This window comes from Beauveria bassiana, assembly GCF_000280675.1.
Source record: "Beauveria bassiana ARSEF 2860 unplaced genomic scaffold BBA_S00001, whole genome shotgun sequence".
NCBI classification, from domain to species: Eukaryota; Fungi; Ascomycota; class Sordariomycetes; order Hypocreales; family Cordycipitaceae; genus Beauveria; species Beauveria bassiana.
The window spans coordinates 1,008,553-1,024,482 of record NW_007930836.1 but is presented as its reverse complement, the minus strand read 5'-3'; the positions used below and the strand labels follow the sequence as shown (position 1 = coordinate 1,024,482).

The 15,930-nt window shown below is 56.6% G+C and overlaps 4 protein-coding genes across 4 annotated transcripts; 2 read left to right on the top strand and 2 right to left on the bottom strand.

The window, feature by feature from the left end:
* Nucleotides 1-734: 734 nt before the first annotated feature.
* Nucleotides 735-4,397, bottom strand: BBA_00336 (WD domain-containing protein; the record flags this gene model as incomplete). Its single annotated transcript, XM_008595433.1, has 2 exons — nucleotides 735-4,280; nucleotides 4,392-4,397. 2 exons carry the CDS (start codon nucleotides 4,395-4,397, stop codon nucleotides 735-737), a joined length of 3,552 nt encoding a protein of 1,183 aa, XP_008593655.1.
* A 515-nt stretch (nucleotides 4,398-4,912) lies between these two features.
* On the bottom strand, nucleotides 4,913-5,956 carry BBA_00335 (SUR7 protein; the record flags this gene model as incomplete). Its single annotated transcript, XM_008595432.1, has 1 exon — nucleotides 4,913-5,956. The coding sequence occupies one exon, from the start codon at nucleotides 5,954-5,956 to the stop codon at nucleotides 4,913-4,915; it is 1,044 nt and encodes a 347-aa protein (XP_008593654.1).
* Nucleotides 5,957-8,068: 2,112 nt separating this feature from the next.
* Nucleotides 8,069-9,079, top strand: BBA_00334 (haloacid dehalogenase-like hydrolase; the record flags this gene model as incomplete). Its single annotated transcript, XM_008595431.1, has 2 exons — nucleotides 8,069-8,299; nucleotides 8,396-9,079. The coding sequence occupies 2 exons, from the start codon at nucleotides 8,069-8,071 to the stop codon at nucleotides 9,077-9,079; spliced, it is 915 nt and encodes a 304-aa protein (XP_008593653.1).
* Nucleotides 9,080-13,511: 4,432 nt separating this feature from the next.
* BBA_00333 (calcineurin-like phosphoesterase) lies at nucleotides 13,512-15,206 on the top strand (the record flags this gene model as incomplete). The annotated part of the gene is made up of 3 exons (XM_008595430.1): nucleotides 13,512-14,921; nucleotides 14,975-15,127; nucleotides 15,177-15,206. 3 exons carry the CDS (start codon nucleotides 13,512-13,514, stop codon nucleotides 15,204-15,206), a joined length of 1,593 nt encoding a protein of 530 aa, XP_008593652.1.
* Nucleotides 15,207-15,930: the final 724 nt, after the last annotated feature.

Here is a 15,930-nt window from a genome sequence, read left to right as displayed (position 1 = left end):
AAACTTACTTCTGTTCCTTCCTCTCTCTCTCTCTCTCTCTCTCCACACACACAGCCAGCCCTGTGTCTCCCTTGAAGAGACAACAACAGCGGAACCCGGCCTTTACGCGAGACATTTTGACGCCATGCCATAACAAAATAAAGACCCATGTAAACCATGCTGTTCCTGACGCTAAGCCGCAACCATGCTGACGCTAAGCCGTTAACCATGCTGACGCTAAGCCGCAACCATGACTAGCGTTCAAGAACCCCGGGTATCCCTCCAAGCCCTCTCCGCCCAAAAGGCTGCCTGCCAAACCTGCCAAACCTGCCAAACCTGCCTCGTCGAAACGAAACCCACCATGGGCCGTTGTTTCTGACGCTATTACCTTTTTACTACCAATCGTATTCGTGCTGCTGCGAATGAATTCCCTTTCCCTTTTCTTCTTCCTCTCGGGGCCCTTTGCAAATAATAATCTGCCTGGTAAGCCCGGCTCTTCACCTTTTACTCTCAAGGTTGCTATCCGAGCCGAAGCTGTGTAATCAGGCTGAGACGCATAGCATAACGAGACCCCTCCTCTCCGTAGCTGAACTCGCAGCCGTACGGAGTAAATGACTTGGGCAGGCTCCTGTCGTTTCATTTCTCAATCCGCTTGAATCTCTTTCCCTACCACCCCTGTTCAAAGTTTCCCATTTCGTCACCGCATGCATGGTGATATGATATATCATATATCCAAACCTCAACTACGGATAGAGTCAACCGCGTCCATCCCGCCGCCAGACCTCCAACCCAACACCCGCAACCACTACCCGTCCGCCTCCTCCCCTCTTCCGCTCCAGCACGGCAACGTCGCCCGCATCCGCCACGCCGCTGTACGCTTCGTCTAGTAAGCGCATCCCCTGCGCACCTTCTCTGATCGCCCACGTCTTGACCCACTGATCGTTGCTCACGCTCACGCACCGCACCTCCCCGTCGTGCTCCGTGATGGCGACGCCGGTTACAGCCGCGGCGTGCGCCCTCCTCACCACCGCGCCCAGCTCGGCCCGGACACACAGCGGTCTTGCAGTATCGTCCGCCTCCCGCTTCAGCAGCGTCCACGCGAGCGCGTTGTCGTCGCCGCCTGTCACCACACCGTAGCAACCGCCACCGCCACCGCCGCCGCGTCTCGTCAAGTCGAGGCTTTTGACGCTGCTCTGGTGCACCTGCAGCGTCTGCGCGAGCTCGTACCTCCCATCGCGCCCTTGCCAGAGCGCGACGTGCCCGTCCGTCGACGCCGTTACTACGTGTAAGTCGCCGTTTTGCGTCTCCAGATGCCGCGCCTGCGTGAGGCAGGCTCCGGTATACATGCCCGCGCAGACGAGCGCGAAACCGCCCGCCGCTGTGTAGCGATACGTCTTGAGCGCCGAATTGGACAGCGCAATCGTCACCATCGTGCTGTCGGCATCACTGTCTGGCGCAACGTCAAAGTCCATGATGCGGAGGTCTTTCATCGGACTCTTGTCCGCAAAGACGCCCTCACACACGACGGCTAGACGGCCTGCGTACGCCGAGTCCAGCGTCCTTACCCGCCATGCAAACAGCTCCTCGTTGCCGCCGCTGGAGAAGAGATATTCATCGCCGCGCCACAGCACCTTTTGCAGACCGGTCACATGCCGCTTCATGTACGCCCTGTGCTGCATCCTGCTGCTGTCGCTATCAAACTCCCAGAGTCGGATCGTGGTATCCTCGGCACCCGTCGCCACGTACCGTCCGGCCGCCGCCAGCGAGCGAATCTCGCGTCCGTGCTGGCCCAAACGCACCACCTCGTGGAAGCGTCCTCGCTGTGAGTGCACTGCTAGCCGCGACGTCCGCGTAAAGGCGAGGCGCACCCGACCTGCTGCGCACGCGGGTGCGTGCTCGTCGCGTGCCAGGCGAAACGTGCGGTGCGCGCCGCCGCAGTCCATGGCCGCGAGCTCCTCGCGGCGCGTCTCGTTCCACACGACAAAGTCCTTGCTGCGGAAGCCGTACAGGATGAGCTCTGGCGCGGCAGCATCTCCCGTGAACCACGCGCCCTCGATCCACGGCCCAAACGGCGGCGTTGTCTCGTGGAGAAGCATCATCTGTGGAGCGGCGACACTGTCAAATTGAAGCTGGAAGATGCGGTACTTGCCGTCGCGGCTCGTTGCGAGGACGTATTTCGCGCGGCTATCTGCCGATGAGCTTGGCGGCAGCGGCACAATGGCTGTGATAGCGTCTCCGCTGGCGGGCGGTAGGTTGAAGACTGGGCGCCACGCGCCCTCATCGGCAGCGCTCCGTCGCAGCAGGGCAATCCAGCCGTGGCGAGACCCAAGCGCCAGCAGGTCGTCGTCGATGCGCGCTGCACTAACGGCCACGAAGCGGCTGTCCAGGCCGTCTATCGCTGCCTGGCTCTTGACGGCGCCCGTATCCCGGTCAAGCACGAGGTGCACCGACGCGGCGTCGCGATGGAGGTGCACAACGGCCTCTGCGTCGTCGTCCGCCGCGCCGCGTCCCGTGCCAGACAGCGCATTCACCTCGACCACGCGGCCCGCGAGGCGTGCCACCGGGACGACGCGCCGGTCGCAGAGCCCAAAGTAGTAGATGCCACCTGTAACGGACCCCAGTAACGCGCCGCCGTAGGAAACTCTTCTGATCGCGTACACGTTTTGCATGTCCGCGCGCGTAGCCTCGTCGTCGACGGCAAGTTCCTCCCACGTAGTAGTATTCTTGCCACGAAACGTGCCCAGCAGCAGCGTGCCCATGTTGCCCACTGCTAGCAAAACGTCGGGCGTGAGGAAGTCGTACCGCCCAATCACCTCCTTGCGCTGCTTGGTCGTCGTCGTCGACGGCAGCTGCTCCTCGCCGCCGATTGCTGCCCAAATGTCTCTTGTCTCCCACGTCTCTGCGTAATTGTACACGTCGTCGTTGTCGCCGTCGTCATTATCCGCCGCCGTTTCCTTGATGAGCGTGATTTTGCTGTCGGCGCCGCCGGTCAGGATCCGCGTCGTCGGCGCGCCGCCCCCGTCTTCCATGTTACAGTAGACGGCCCGCGACCACAGGTGCTTGCCGTCGTGCAGCGCGTACGTCTTGTCATGGACGAGCGGCTGCGGGTCGCGCAGCGCGGCCTCGACATCTAGACTCCATTTCTGCGCCGTCGCGTCCTCGCCAAACGAGAACACAGACAATAAGCCCTCGCCACCGCTCCAGCGTTGGCGCTCAGCATTGGTCAGTAACGTGGCGGGGTCGCCGGGGAGACCAAACCAGACACCCCAGATACGTGAGGCATGGCCCATGGCCGTTGCGATGGGCGCGACGTTGGCGCGGCCGCCGTCGCCGTCTCCTCCGTACGCGGCCGGCGCGCATCGAAACCCCGTATCGGCCGCCGTCTCTGTCGCCACCGCACCATGCCCTGCATCGGTGTTGTCGCCGTCTTCTTCGTACTCTGTAATGTTCCAGATCCGGATCGTGCGGTCGTCGCTGCAACTCGCCAGTAGTCGCACCGCGCCGCCGCCGTCAGGCATCTCCATCCTCGGCGATATACGCACGCCAAAGATGGACCCCTCGTGGCCCGACAGCGAGTACAGCATCCGCGGCGTGCCGCTGCTGCCACCACCACCACCACCACCACTACTCCCGAACACGTGCTTCCAGACCAAAACGTCCCCAAAGACGGTGCCCGCCGCGACGAGCACCTCGTCCGGCGCCGTCCAGCACACGCTCGCCGCGTACAGCATCGGCCTGCTGCTCGGCGAGACCAGCGGCGACGCCAGCGCCAGCGCCAGCGCGCCCTTTTCACCATTGCGCATCCTCGCGGTAACGATCTCGTTGTGCGCCGTCACCAGCACCACGAGGTCAGCGTCGGCCGGACACACGGCGCCGTCGTAGATCCAGTCCGGCGCGCGCAGACGCGCCACCCGCGGCTGCTGCGTCTTGCCTACGCTGGCTGCGATGATGGCAGAGAGCTCGAGGACGGCGACGGAGGAGCCGCCCCAGAGCAGCACACGACCTTCTGACGACGCCGCCGTGGAAGAAGCGGAAGAAGCGGCGAGCTTTTCACTGCGGTGCACGTGGATGCCGTGGATGGGCTGCGCGACGAGGACACGCACAACGCGCGCGACGGGCGTCTGCCGATCGAGCGGCTCGTCAAGGGCATCGCGGCGGCCCGTGCCGACGCGGTAGACGACGAGGTCAGTGTCCTCGCCGGCGAGCACGTGGAGCGCGCCGGTGGCAGGGTCCCGATCAAAGGCGACGGCGGTAATGGGTACTTGCGCGAGCTCCCTCGTCAGCCTCACAGCGCCCTGGTCCTGTAGTGTAGTCAGCTTACTGATGCAAGTTGTATACAGACGTTCAAGAGCGCGAGGGGTGCTCCAGGGCTGCTGTTGAGCCGGGGGGGGAGTCGTCGTGGTTCAACGTACTGCCATGATGGAGGGGCACAACTCCTCAAAATGTGCTGTCGCGCGGAGTGGCTACGGCGAACGCATGCAGCTTATTGGCGTCGTTTAACTTTTTAAGAACTCGTCAAATCTTTTTATGAGCTCGGCGGTATTTTGCTCGCCCTGTACGGTTTGTAGAGCCGTTCGTTGTGTGATTAGTTGTACAGAGGTCGAAAATTTGCTCCACAGCTAAATTCTGGACGGTGCAAAGTATGGTGGTCCCGGCTTGAGCCTACGATCACGAAAGCGCCCCGTTAATCTGTAATTCACAACTTGAATGCAGTCTATTGATGTTAACTCATTCTTGAATCTATTCTTCGTCATAAGTGGTAGCGTAAAGTAATACTAGCCCGGGCTTTGCCCACTATATATGCCTATAAAAATATCTTGCCATAATCATGAGCACCGCCAAACAACGAGTGCTGTTTCCAAACGCCAGTCTAAACTACCATTTTCGCTCAAAAACAAGGGTGAAAAGGAAATCATATAGACCAGAGGTCTGCTTATGCGCGGTGAGAGTAGGGCTCGTAGGCCAGGTCAGAGCGGCCATTGCCCGCGGGGTAGCGAGCGGGTTGGCCGTTGTAGTAGGAACTGTTGTTGTAGCCGGCGTGATGCTGAGGCTGCTGCTGGAAGCCAGTCATTTCGTGCTGGGTACCAAGAGGGGCGTAGCCGCGCGAGGGCATGAGCTTCTCGCCGTCGCCGTGGCTGTCACGGTTGCGGACGCTTCGTGCGCGGCCGTGCTCAGGCTTGCAGCAGCAAATTGTAAAGACCCAGAAGAGGTTGGCGCCGAGGGCAAAGGCGGCGGCAATCCAGACGGCGGCCAGGAAGCTGGTCTGGATACCGCCCTTCACGCCGTAGATTTTGGCAGAGGCCTCGACGGCGCCAACAACAGCAGCAGATACTCCAGTCGCTAAGCCAGCTGCGGCAAAGACGAGAATGGTGGTTATGCAGGCAATGAGCCAAGTGAGGCAAGAAACGACGCGGGAGCAGCTCGCGAGGATGCCGATCAGCAGCTCGACACCGAGCAAGATATTGGCAGCGATAAAAGCAATCTCGGTAACCTTCATGATAGTGCGGAACGCCTTGATAGACCCGCGGATGTCCTCGGGGAGGGGAATGCTGACGCCAGCCGCGGTGCCAACATTCTTGAGGTACGTGTCGTTGAGGGTGCGCGAGGCCCAGTTGAACTCAGCCTTTGTGCACTCGCGCTTGCCGTCCCTTGTAGAGCAGAAGCCCCAGAGGTCGACCTCGAAGACGTAGTCGAGGTTGAGCTCCTTTGCCGTGACATTTTGGCCTCCGGTGGCCTTGTTGAGCAGGCTGTCAATGTCGACACCGAGGTCCTTGCCAATGCTGCTGACGTCAACACCGGCGCTCTTGGCGATACTCTCGATACCCGCCCTATCGACCGTCAGGTTGGTCGTGTCGAGCTTGAACATGAAGGTGTTGTGATGGGCGACGCCGGCGAGGGTGGCGTAGAGGAGGGCGGCGAGGGAGGCAATTGTTAATAGGAGTGGCAGAGCCACGCAAATGGCGCGACCGATGGCCATGGCTGCTGTGATGTGTGATGATAAGGTGTTGCGCGGGTGTGCTGGTGGTTGGCCCGGTGTGCTGGTTGGCCCGGTGCGGTTGTTGTTGATCTGCGTTGTCGTGTAAATACAAACGGAGCAAGAGACTGAGGGCTGTTGCGACCGGATCGTAGGAAAGAGTTCAACTCGAGATGAGCTAAAAACGCAGGAATCAAGGTGCAAGCTGGAGAGATGAGATGCAAATAAATACAAAACGAGATATGTTGGATGGGAGTGAGGTAAATACGAGGAAGGGGGATGACGAGTCGTTTATAACATGTGCATGTCGAGACTGGGCTGCGTAACGGAAGCAACCAGGACTAGGTAGGTAGGTAGGGGCCTGGAGCAGGCTGGCTGGGCAGCCCCATCAGAGTCAGCCCAAGTAACCCTCGCACACCTTTTCTCTCAAGGTTAGGCTGTTTGAGCTTGATCATGGCACTCATCTTCAAGCTTGTTTGGGCAGAGCGGATGCTTACTTGGGCGGGGAATTGGGGCTGGCACTTGGCCAGGGTGGTGGCGCAGTTGGCGGCGCAGCTGCTGCGTGGCAGGTAACTCGTACCGCTTAATCGGGCAATGCGCTGCGGGATAATGACGCGGGATAATGTGTAAAATTATTTACCTCCTCTTTTAGCCTTTTTTCCCCCTGCTTTTTTTTTTACGCTTGATCTTTTTATTCTATCTGCGTGTGCTGCGCAAGACAATAGTTCTCCACGTCCCCCACTGGGTCGCCGCGGGCAGCTTCGCCTTGTGTTGCTGGCTGATGACGAATTTGATTGAGACTCTTCTTTTTTTTTAGCGGGGTTCCTGCACCCAGGGGCTGCTGCCAAGTGCTTGGAAAGTTGGAGTGCAGCTCACTGGACAACCTAAAAAAAACATGCAGCCACTCGACTAAAAATATCGAGCACCGCCAGGTCAGCACCGTGCAAACGGCCCTTTATGAGAAAAGATGGGAAAGAAAAGGAGATAAATTAGCCCTGTCAAAACAAAAAGGGAACCAGAGATAATAGTGAACAGAGCCGCTCCACATTGCTACCCTTTACTTGTCAGTGACGGGGTATTTTTCTTTACAATAACACTCCGGGCACTGTGCGCTACTTCTGGCCCACTGATCCACGAAATACTTCCACAGTCTCCCACTAACTCCTCTTGTCCGTTTATATCTTGCCGCCAAGAGCCTCCAATGCGATTTGGTTTTCGGTCGATATTGTAAACAATCCGCGCACAACTTAAACTTCTTCTTTCTGTGGTAAATACGACGATCGCATAAAGGCTAAAAGCGCCATATGAGCTGGTATATACGATTGCAGGCAGACGGCAGGAGATTTCTATGTCTGGCCACAGAGGGAACTCTGATTCTCAACATGGACGATACCTTGAGGAGCTCTCTGCTTGCTAGGGCGAGACAGACTGCGTCAATGGTGTCTAGCATCTGAAAGATGCGAAGTAGAAGTTCCGTCGGCAAGGCCACGAGGGAGCAGGAAATAATTGGCTTGCCAGTCAAGAGCTACGTGTATCGTTAGTCATTGCGGCTAAATCTGCATGGCCAGAGGAAGGCAAACCTGCTCAGGTTGAGTAAAGTATCGTTCACATTGATGTCGGTGCAAAACACGCGACGTCATATTGGGAACACGTCTGCAAGTTGCAAATAATAAACTCGGGCTTCAAAAATTCTATGACAAGCCTTTGCCGTACTCCGGGGACTAAAGGCTTCCCTTTGATTGCTCGATGGGCCAAGGCTGTTTCGTAAGTCGTGCCAGGTTGTTTGTTCACACATCTACCTTTCTGTAGTTGTCGTTAATAGCTGCGATGTGCACTGTGATTTATGCGGGCGGGCACCACATTAGGACCCACATATTAGCCACCACCTCCACCTCCACACACTGGACGAGCATCAACTCGCCAGTCCATGCAAGCCAATCTGCACTCGTATCATTCAACCAACCGATTAACTAGCCCAAGCACTCGTCTCCAGCATCTGATTTGCCTATTGCCGCGTCAGCTATCACAGCTAGTCATCGTTCCCCGCCCTCTCGACTTCATCCAGCCATCGGTTTCACACGCTCGTCGAATGCAACCTTTAATCGCTCGGCGGCCATGGCTGACAAGCGGAACCTACTTCTCTGCCTCGACGCATTTGGCACCCTCTTCAGCCCCAAGGGCTCCGTAGCTCACCAGTATGCCCACGTTGCGCGGCAGTGCGGCCTCACCGGCTTCTCAGACGGCGAGCTCGCGACGCATCTGATGGCCGCTATCCGCGAGGAGCGCACGCGTAACCCCAACTACGGCAAGGCCACCGGTCTTGGAGCCACGCAGTGGTGGACGAATGTATCCGAGCCCGGGCGCAGCCTCTTGCTTCTATCCAACAAGAACCATCATCATGCTAATATTTGTCTTTTCTTCTGGCCCCCGACTTCCGGATAGGTCATACACAAAACCTTTACTCCACTGATTCCAGAGAACCAGCCGTTTCCGCCGACGTTGGTCCCGGCGCTGATTCATCGATTCGCCTCAGCCAGAGGCTACGACGCGCAGCCCGACCTCGTCCCCGCACTGCGCGCATTGCGTCGCCCCAAGGCGCTGCACGCCTTTGACAAGGTCGTTATCGGCGTCCTAACCAACTCGGACGATCGCGTACCCAGTATTCTGTCCTCGTTTGGCCTAAACGTGAGCCCGCTACGCTACGGTGCCGACGAGCACGCCAGCCCTCGTCCGCGGGACGACTACGACGTCGACTTTCACTGCATGTCTTATGACGTGGGCTTTGAGAAGCCCGACGCGCGAATCTTTGCCGCCGCAGATTCCATGCTGGACAGGATCGTCACGGCGCGAGAAGGGGGATCGGCGCGGGGGCAGGACTGGTACAGGATTTACGTCGGCGACGAGCACGCCAAAGATGTCCTGGGGGCCGCCAATGCTGGCTGGCATCCTATCCTGTTGGATTCTGACTCGCAGGCCTCCGACGTGCCAAAGCTTGAGGACTGCCCAGACCAGTCCATCGCTGACGTGTTTCAACTTCATCCCGTTGTGCGCGTGCCGTCTATACGGGCCCTGGCGCTGTTGTTGTCTGGATCTGGATGGGCTTCGAAGAAAGCGTCCTGGCACTAGATCGAATCTCTCCCTCAACTGCCGTACGTGATATACCGGTTGTCTTCTTCCCAGTGGAATTATGGTTCGTCAGCTAGCATGGCGCGAGCCGCCCCTCTGTTGCGTGACCCTTCGCGTGAATCCGGACCGCAGCAGCGTCGTGCTACCTATCTACTGATATCGCCTGTAATGTATGCATGTATGTAATACACTGCCACAATGAGCACGTACTATTTCGGGTAGTGTTCGCTTTGCTTATGGCACATGTCCAGCTCACAGAGAAAACGATGGCCAAGCTTTCTACATGGAAGACAGTGGCGCTCCCAAGACTATCGGCCTCTTGCGCGACAGACGTGCCATGGATGGCGTCAAATCTCGGGAGGGAAACTAATGATGTTCTTCAATTTGCACCGTAGTGCTCACGCGTTTGTTGATGCGTGCTAACAAGCGGATGATGGGCTCGCTGGACATACTACGCCATAATCTTTCGCGCAGTGCTCACCTCGCCAGCTAGGCGATTGGCATATAGCAGTTGAGCAGCAACAATGGCACACAAGGGTTTTCTGGTTATTGAATGTGACACCTGCATGGATGGCTCAAATTGGAGCAAGGCCAAACGTGTTGAACTAGTCACTGAACTGGTCGTTGATATCCTTCCACGACGAACGTCAGAGTCCATCGTCGTCTTGCTACACAGGCACCCCGGTGTTTGCAGGGCTGGCTCACGCAGATTCATTGTTTTCACTACTTTGACATACGAGTTGAAGAATTTGATACGCAACCTCGAAGAATGCGCGGACTTAAAAATAAGCAGACATGACGTGCGTCACCATGCACAGTTGTGCACCGCCACCATTTGGGCGGAACGTCTAAATTTAGAAGCCACGCCACCGGCTGGATATCGGCAAAGGCAATCTGGGTTCTGAAAAACGGATTGTCGCGGCAGCGTTCGAAACTTTGGTGATTGCGTGGCGGGTTCCGGGATGGCATGTAATTGGTAGCATCAGATTGGCCGATACATCAGGTGAGGAGCTGCTATTGGCCTGCCACGAGGTTCGGCGCAAGCCAGCCCCCAGCAGCGACGCGCATGTTAAATGTATAGACTTTAGTGGTTGCGTCGGCCCCCCAGGCGGAATTACTCGGCTTTTGGCCATGGACATGTCGATATTATATTGACCCGGACTCATCGGAGATACGGGTAGCTGGCATAATGGACTGTCCGGCGACTTGTACAGGTTTGGGCCTGTAGGCAAACCTAACATAGAAAGCGCGTCCGGATTATTGCGATGGATCATCAGGCTGCAGGCCGTGTAGCAGTAGCTGCAGAATAATTAGCGCGCTAAAATATATTGCTGCATAGTATATTGGCGTGTCCGATAGATATAGATTCACCAGTAGTTTTTGACTCTGTGGCCATACCACGGCGGCCCAACGACATCGGCTGTTCAACAGCGGCTATAATTGGACGCCGGCGAGTTGCATTTGGGTGCCCAAGGTCACGCGCACACTCGTCAGAGTAAGAAACTAATTAGCAGCAATCTTGATGTGGCAGCGGTCAAGGAATTTGCAGGGCTCGTGAGCGCCCGCAGCGAGGTGTTGGACATGGGCACGGCCGCGGAGACGTGTGGTGCCGCTGGTGCGCCGGAGAAGTGTGACTCGAAATCAGTTGGCGTGGGACTAGGACCGTAGGGTCCGAAGAGATGTGCCTGTCCGAGTCGGTGGGCGGCGACGACGGCGATAGTGAGGAAACAGGTGGCGCCGATTCCCTGGCCGGTGGGCGGGCGGGCGGGCGCAAGCCGGAAGGGCAAGCAAAGGGCAAGCTTTGGCCCAGGCGTTGTCGAGACGGCCAAAGCCGCCAAGCGAGAGGCTGTCGGTCAAGCGATGAGGATGGTGTGCACGGAGCAGAACGGAAAAAGACTGCACAGAGACAAAGCATTGTCGTCGGACGGCAAAGACGCTTCAGCTCCACTACTGCTTTTAGAGGTGTGGCCGCACCAGCCTCGCCGAGTGGTTGAAAGCGCGGGCAGGCTGGCAGGCTTGGGACAAGGCGTGGGCGCATCCCTGGCTAGTGTGGCACGCCCGCTGCAGAGAGCGCCGCGTCCGGACGGGCTGGAGGGCATTGGAGAGCAGTAGCGGATATGCTAGCGGCCGGATGACCTGCGTGGAATCATGGCGTGTGTTCGAGACCCAAGGCTGTGAAGCAGAGTGACAAGGTTGTGATATCTGGAGATGAGCGTGAGATGGTCGTAGTTTGGACATATCGGGAGTTGTAGGAGGCATGTTTGGCCGAGAAGCGAAAGATCGAATTGACACAAGTGGCGTGACAGCTGGCAAGCATGGAAGAGGCGAGTTGCGACAATTGGCAGCTGGCAGCTGGCAGCTGGCAGTTGACAGTTGGCAATTGGCAGTTGGCAGCTGCATGGACACTGGAAAAGACGGCCCGTCGTTATGTTCCATGTCATGAGGTTGTTGGCCGACAGGGGCAGCAAAGTACCTGAAAGTCTCTAAAAACCATCGAATGTTCCCGGCTGCTGCAGCTTCCAGGGCCCCCAAGCCCCCCGTGAATATAGGCGCTATGGCCGCTGTGTGAACCAGCCGGAGCCGCCTGGAGCGCTTTCTGTAGGGCTGTCAGCCTTGGTTTCTCTGCCGATTCGTCTGTCGTTGCCATCTGTAGCCAGAAGTAGGTAGGTTGGTAGAGTCAGGTCCTCGCCGTTTGCAATCGCTTGTGTACGCCTAAACTAGGTAGTCTTGGGGGAAACGATTAACGAAAAGGCATACAATACAGCTGTCATATTCTTACTCAAACGTCAACATCTCCCCGTCTGCTTCCGATCGCCATCGCAACCATCTTCCCATACTTCTGTGTCACGCGCAACCGACCTCTCCAGCTGCCGACAAATTCTAATTCTATAGTATTCCTTGGCTGCACAGCTCTCGTCTCCCCCAGCCGGCGCCGGCCTGCAACCCCCCACCGCCACCTCAGCCCGCTACTGGGCTCTGCCGTGCTCCTAGAACCTTGGAGGGTGCTCAACCTGTGGCCGGCAACACCCAACAGCGACCCAAACCACTCGCGCCTCCAGCTCCAGCTCCAGCCCAGAAACATATTGCCACATCCGCCGCCCGCTGAATTAGCCAGAGCCTGCTCGAGCTGGATGAATTGTTTGTCCACACCTGCGTTCCCTCGCTCCCTCGCTACTGGCAGTTCCGACGAACAGAAGCACCTTGGCACCACGCTGTGCCAGAAACCTTAATCGCTGTCGCCGCTTTTCGCCCCCCTCCTCCACTTCATCATATCGCGCCAAAAGCTGCAAAAGTCATCAACTCTCGTCACACTTCTCACACACCTCACACTTTTTACATCTGCTCACGGCTCTCAAGCTGCTTGGCTCTCTACTCCATTGTCAACCTCTATATCCGCCTCTTCTTCCATCTGCTGTCCGTCGTTCGCTGTCGGTAAGTTTTGCCTCCTTCTCTGGCGCCCCATGTATGCGTCACTGTTGGGTTGTCGACTTGTCTTTGCGCTGCGCTTTCGCCGAACTCGCTTTTGTCCTGCTGCCATCGTCGACGTCTGCCTCCCAGCCATTGCCTCCCGTTCACGCACCTCAATCTTGACCCCTTCGTCTCCCGGTCTGGTCTCGTGGCTTTCAAGAAATGTGCCGCCATCGCACTCTCTCTGTCTCTCGTTCCTGTCGCTGTCGGTCCTCGTCGCTATTCCCGCCTCGGTCCCGGAAAGCAGCTTCGAGACATTGATCCTTGACCGTGAGACTGTTCGGCGCCTTGGCAAACCGTTTCTTCCCACTCTCGTGTCGCTGCGCTCTGCAGGTACATTCACGCGACCGCCCGTTGTTGCATTGCGCCGCTAGCTCTGTCGTGCTTATCACTGCTCAACTCTTTCCCCTCGTCTTGGGAGTCGCATGCTTGCCGTCATTGTCGCCGGCTCTGCACAGCGCCGCGCCTGTCTCTTCCTTGTACCACTGCTCCTCACATTCCACTGATCCATTTTCTTGCATATTGCATGAAATGTCTCTGCTAACGTGAACCTATCGCCTGAGAATAGTTTCCCGCCCTTCCCGGCCCCTGTCGATTCCTGCCCGCCTCGACACCGAACCCTCTACCCTGCCCTGCAGGCTCTCTCACAATCTCACGGGCCATCCGACGTCATCATTGCTACCGCATCGCAGCCAAACATTGCTTTTTGTAGCCATTCGCGGTATCCCGCTCTGCGACAGGATCCGCGTCCCCTGCTCAGCGACTCAAAATTTACCATTCAGAATTGAATGCCAATTTCACTCTCCCGCATCAGCGCTCTTCTGCGGCTACGCATTTTCTATCGTCTCAACCCAAACACCCTGCACCTGGCGTACCCTTAGTTGCGTTTGTCTTCCTCTGACAGCTTAGCGGCACCTGAGACAGCTACAGCAAACTTCGTCGTCACACGACCATCATCGCGGCCATGGGCAACCAAAGCTCCAAGCCCGATGGAGGATCGCCTAAATCTGGTTCCACTGACGGACCTCTACAGTCTTATCCCTCCATCAGCAGAAGCGACACTAAAGACTCGTCCCGATCTTTCCGTTCACTGAGGTCCAAGATCCCGGGAAGCTCCAAAACCGACAGCCCGAGAAACTCCACGCTGCTCAGCAACGGAGACTCCGACAAAAGTCTCGATGCTGCCTCTGTTCGATCGGGCAAAAGCGGCCGCTCAAGCGCTTCGCGAGGCAGCCGTGGTGAAAACACTCTCAAGCACAGCTCTACCGACATGTCAATTGCCGACTCTATGCTATCCAACGAACAACCGCCGCCCTCGCCCATCCAGTCCAGCGCCTCCAGAGCTGCCGGCAGTGCTCACGACGTGAGCGCCGCTCAGGCTTGTGGCGAAGTCGATCATGTTTCCGATCAGCCTCCTTCGGCGGCCGCGGCCAGCGCCAATACACACTTACAGTGTCCTGGGCAATCGATTCTGGTTCGTCGCGATACTAGCAACAGTCAAGTGGTACACAAGGCGCCTTCGACCGAGTCTGCCAAGGTTGATAACTCCAATGTCGCCATGGCCGACATCAAGGAAATGGATTTGGATGACTATATCAAGCGCCTTCTGGATGCTGGTTATGCCGGCAAAGTCACGAAGAGTGTGTGCTTGAAAAATGCCGAGATTGTCGCCATCTGCCAACGCGCTCGCGAGGTACTCCTCTCCCAACCTGCCCTACTCGAGCTCGATGCGCCTGTCAAGGTTGTGGGCGACGTCCACGGGCAATACACTGATCTTATTCGAATGTTTGAAATGTGTGGCTTCCCCCCCATGGCCAACTATCTCTTCCTCGGCGACTATGTCGATCGTGGGAAGCAATCATTGGAGACGATTTTGTTGCTACTGTGCTACAAGCTCAAATTCCCGGAAAACTTTTTTCTGCTCCGGGGTAACCACGAGTGCGCCAATGTCACACGAGTGTACGGCTTCTACGACGAGTGCAAACGAAGGTGTAACGTCAAGATCTGGAAAACGTTTATTGATTGCTTCAATACCCTGCCGATCGCTGCCATTGTTGCTGGCAAGATCTTTTGCGTTCATGGTGGTCTCTCGCCAGCCCTCAGCCACATGGACGATATTCGAAACATTGCTCGCCCTACTGACGTTCCCGACTACGGTCTACTCAATGATTTACTATGGTCTGATCCGGCAGACATGGAACAAGATTGGGAAGCGAATGAGAGAGGGGTGAGCTATTGTTTCGGCAAGAGAGTCATTACAGACTTCCTTGCTGTCCACGATTTTGACCTTATTTGCCGTGCACATATGGTCGTAGAGGATGGTTACGAATTCTTTAATGATCGAGTTCTAGTTACTGTGTTCAGTGCGCCGAACGTACGTCTCCCCCCTCCCCACTGCCTTTTTAGAGCTGCACTAACTTGACGAAGTACTGCGGCGAATTTGACAATTGGGGGGCTGTCATGTCAGTCAATGCAGAGCTTTTGTGCAGCTTTGAATTACTTAAACCCCTTGACTCAAGTGCTCTCAAGAGTCATATCAAGAAGGGTCGCAACAAGAGACAGCACATGCTTAACAGTCCTGTAAGTACTCGAGATTCAGTAAATGCAGAGCCAGCTCTAACAGAAACAGCCCGCAAGTGTCTACCCCCAGAGTGTATAGTGAGGCCTACACAGATGAGTTACAAGCTCACCGGGGTTTTCACCCATATCATGGTTAGTCACATGATATTCTTATGCCGATGCGACGGTTATTTCGGAGCCATGTTTGGCTGAGTAGCGCTATTGTCGGGCATGATCATCTCGGCGTCGGCGACAGGCACACCGAAGAGTCGGTAATGTAGTTGGCGGATCCGTGCACCAGAACCGCACGAGTGCATCATTTTGGCCAGCGTGGATATTGAGCTCGACCTGGCTCTCGCGGCCGTGTATGCTGGTGTTTGATGGCAGTCGACGCAGGTTGTCGATTGGCTAGGCGTTTTGCTTTTTTCTTTCTTGTGGTGCACAATGCTTGGGAAGTTGTGTTGTTTGATGGCCTAAGCTATTCATAGTTGTGCTATTAGCGCCCGTCCGTGTGTTACATACGGCGTGGCCATGTTGAGATGTTGTGTTACGAAGACGTTGGAATATATGATACTACAGAAGGCATATGAGCCGGCGGTGGGCCGTTAGGGCCGGTGTAGTGGGCTATCTAGCATACTTGTTTTGAAATCTCCTTAATATGAGAATCCTTACGCACTTAATTGAATGATCTGTAATTGTTACAGAAGTTCTGTGACGCAATCGTAGTTAGAAAGTCTCGAAATGCTGCGGCATGGTGGCACAGGGACGTGGCTGCTTAGTCACCACCAACACGGCGGAAGAAATTTGGTCTGTACCTAAGGAGC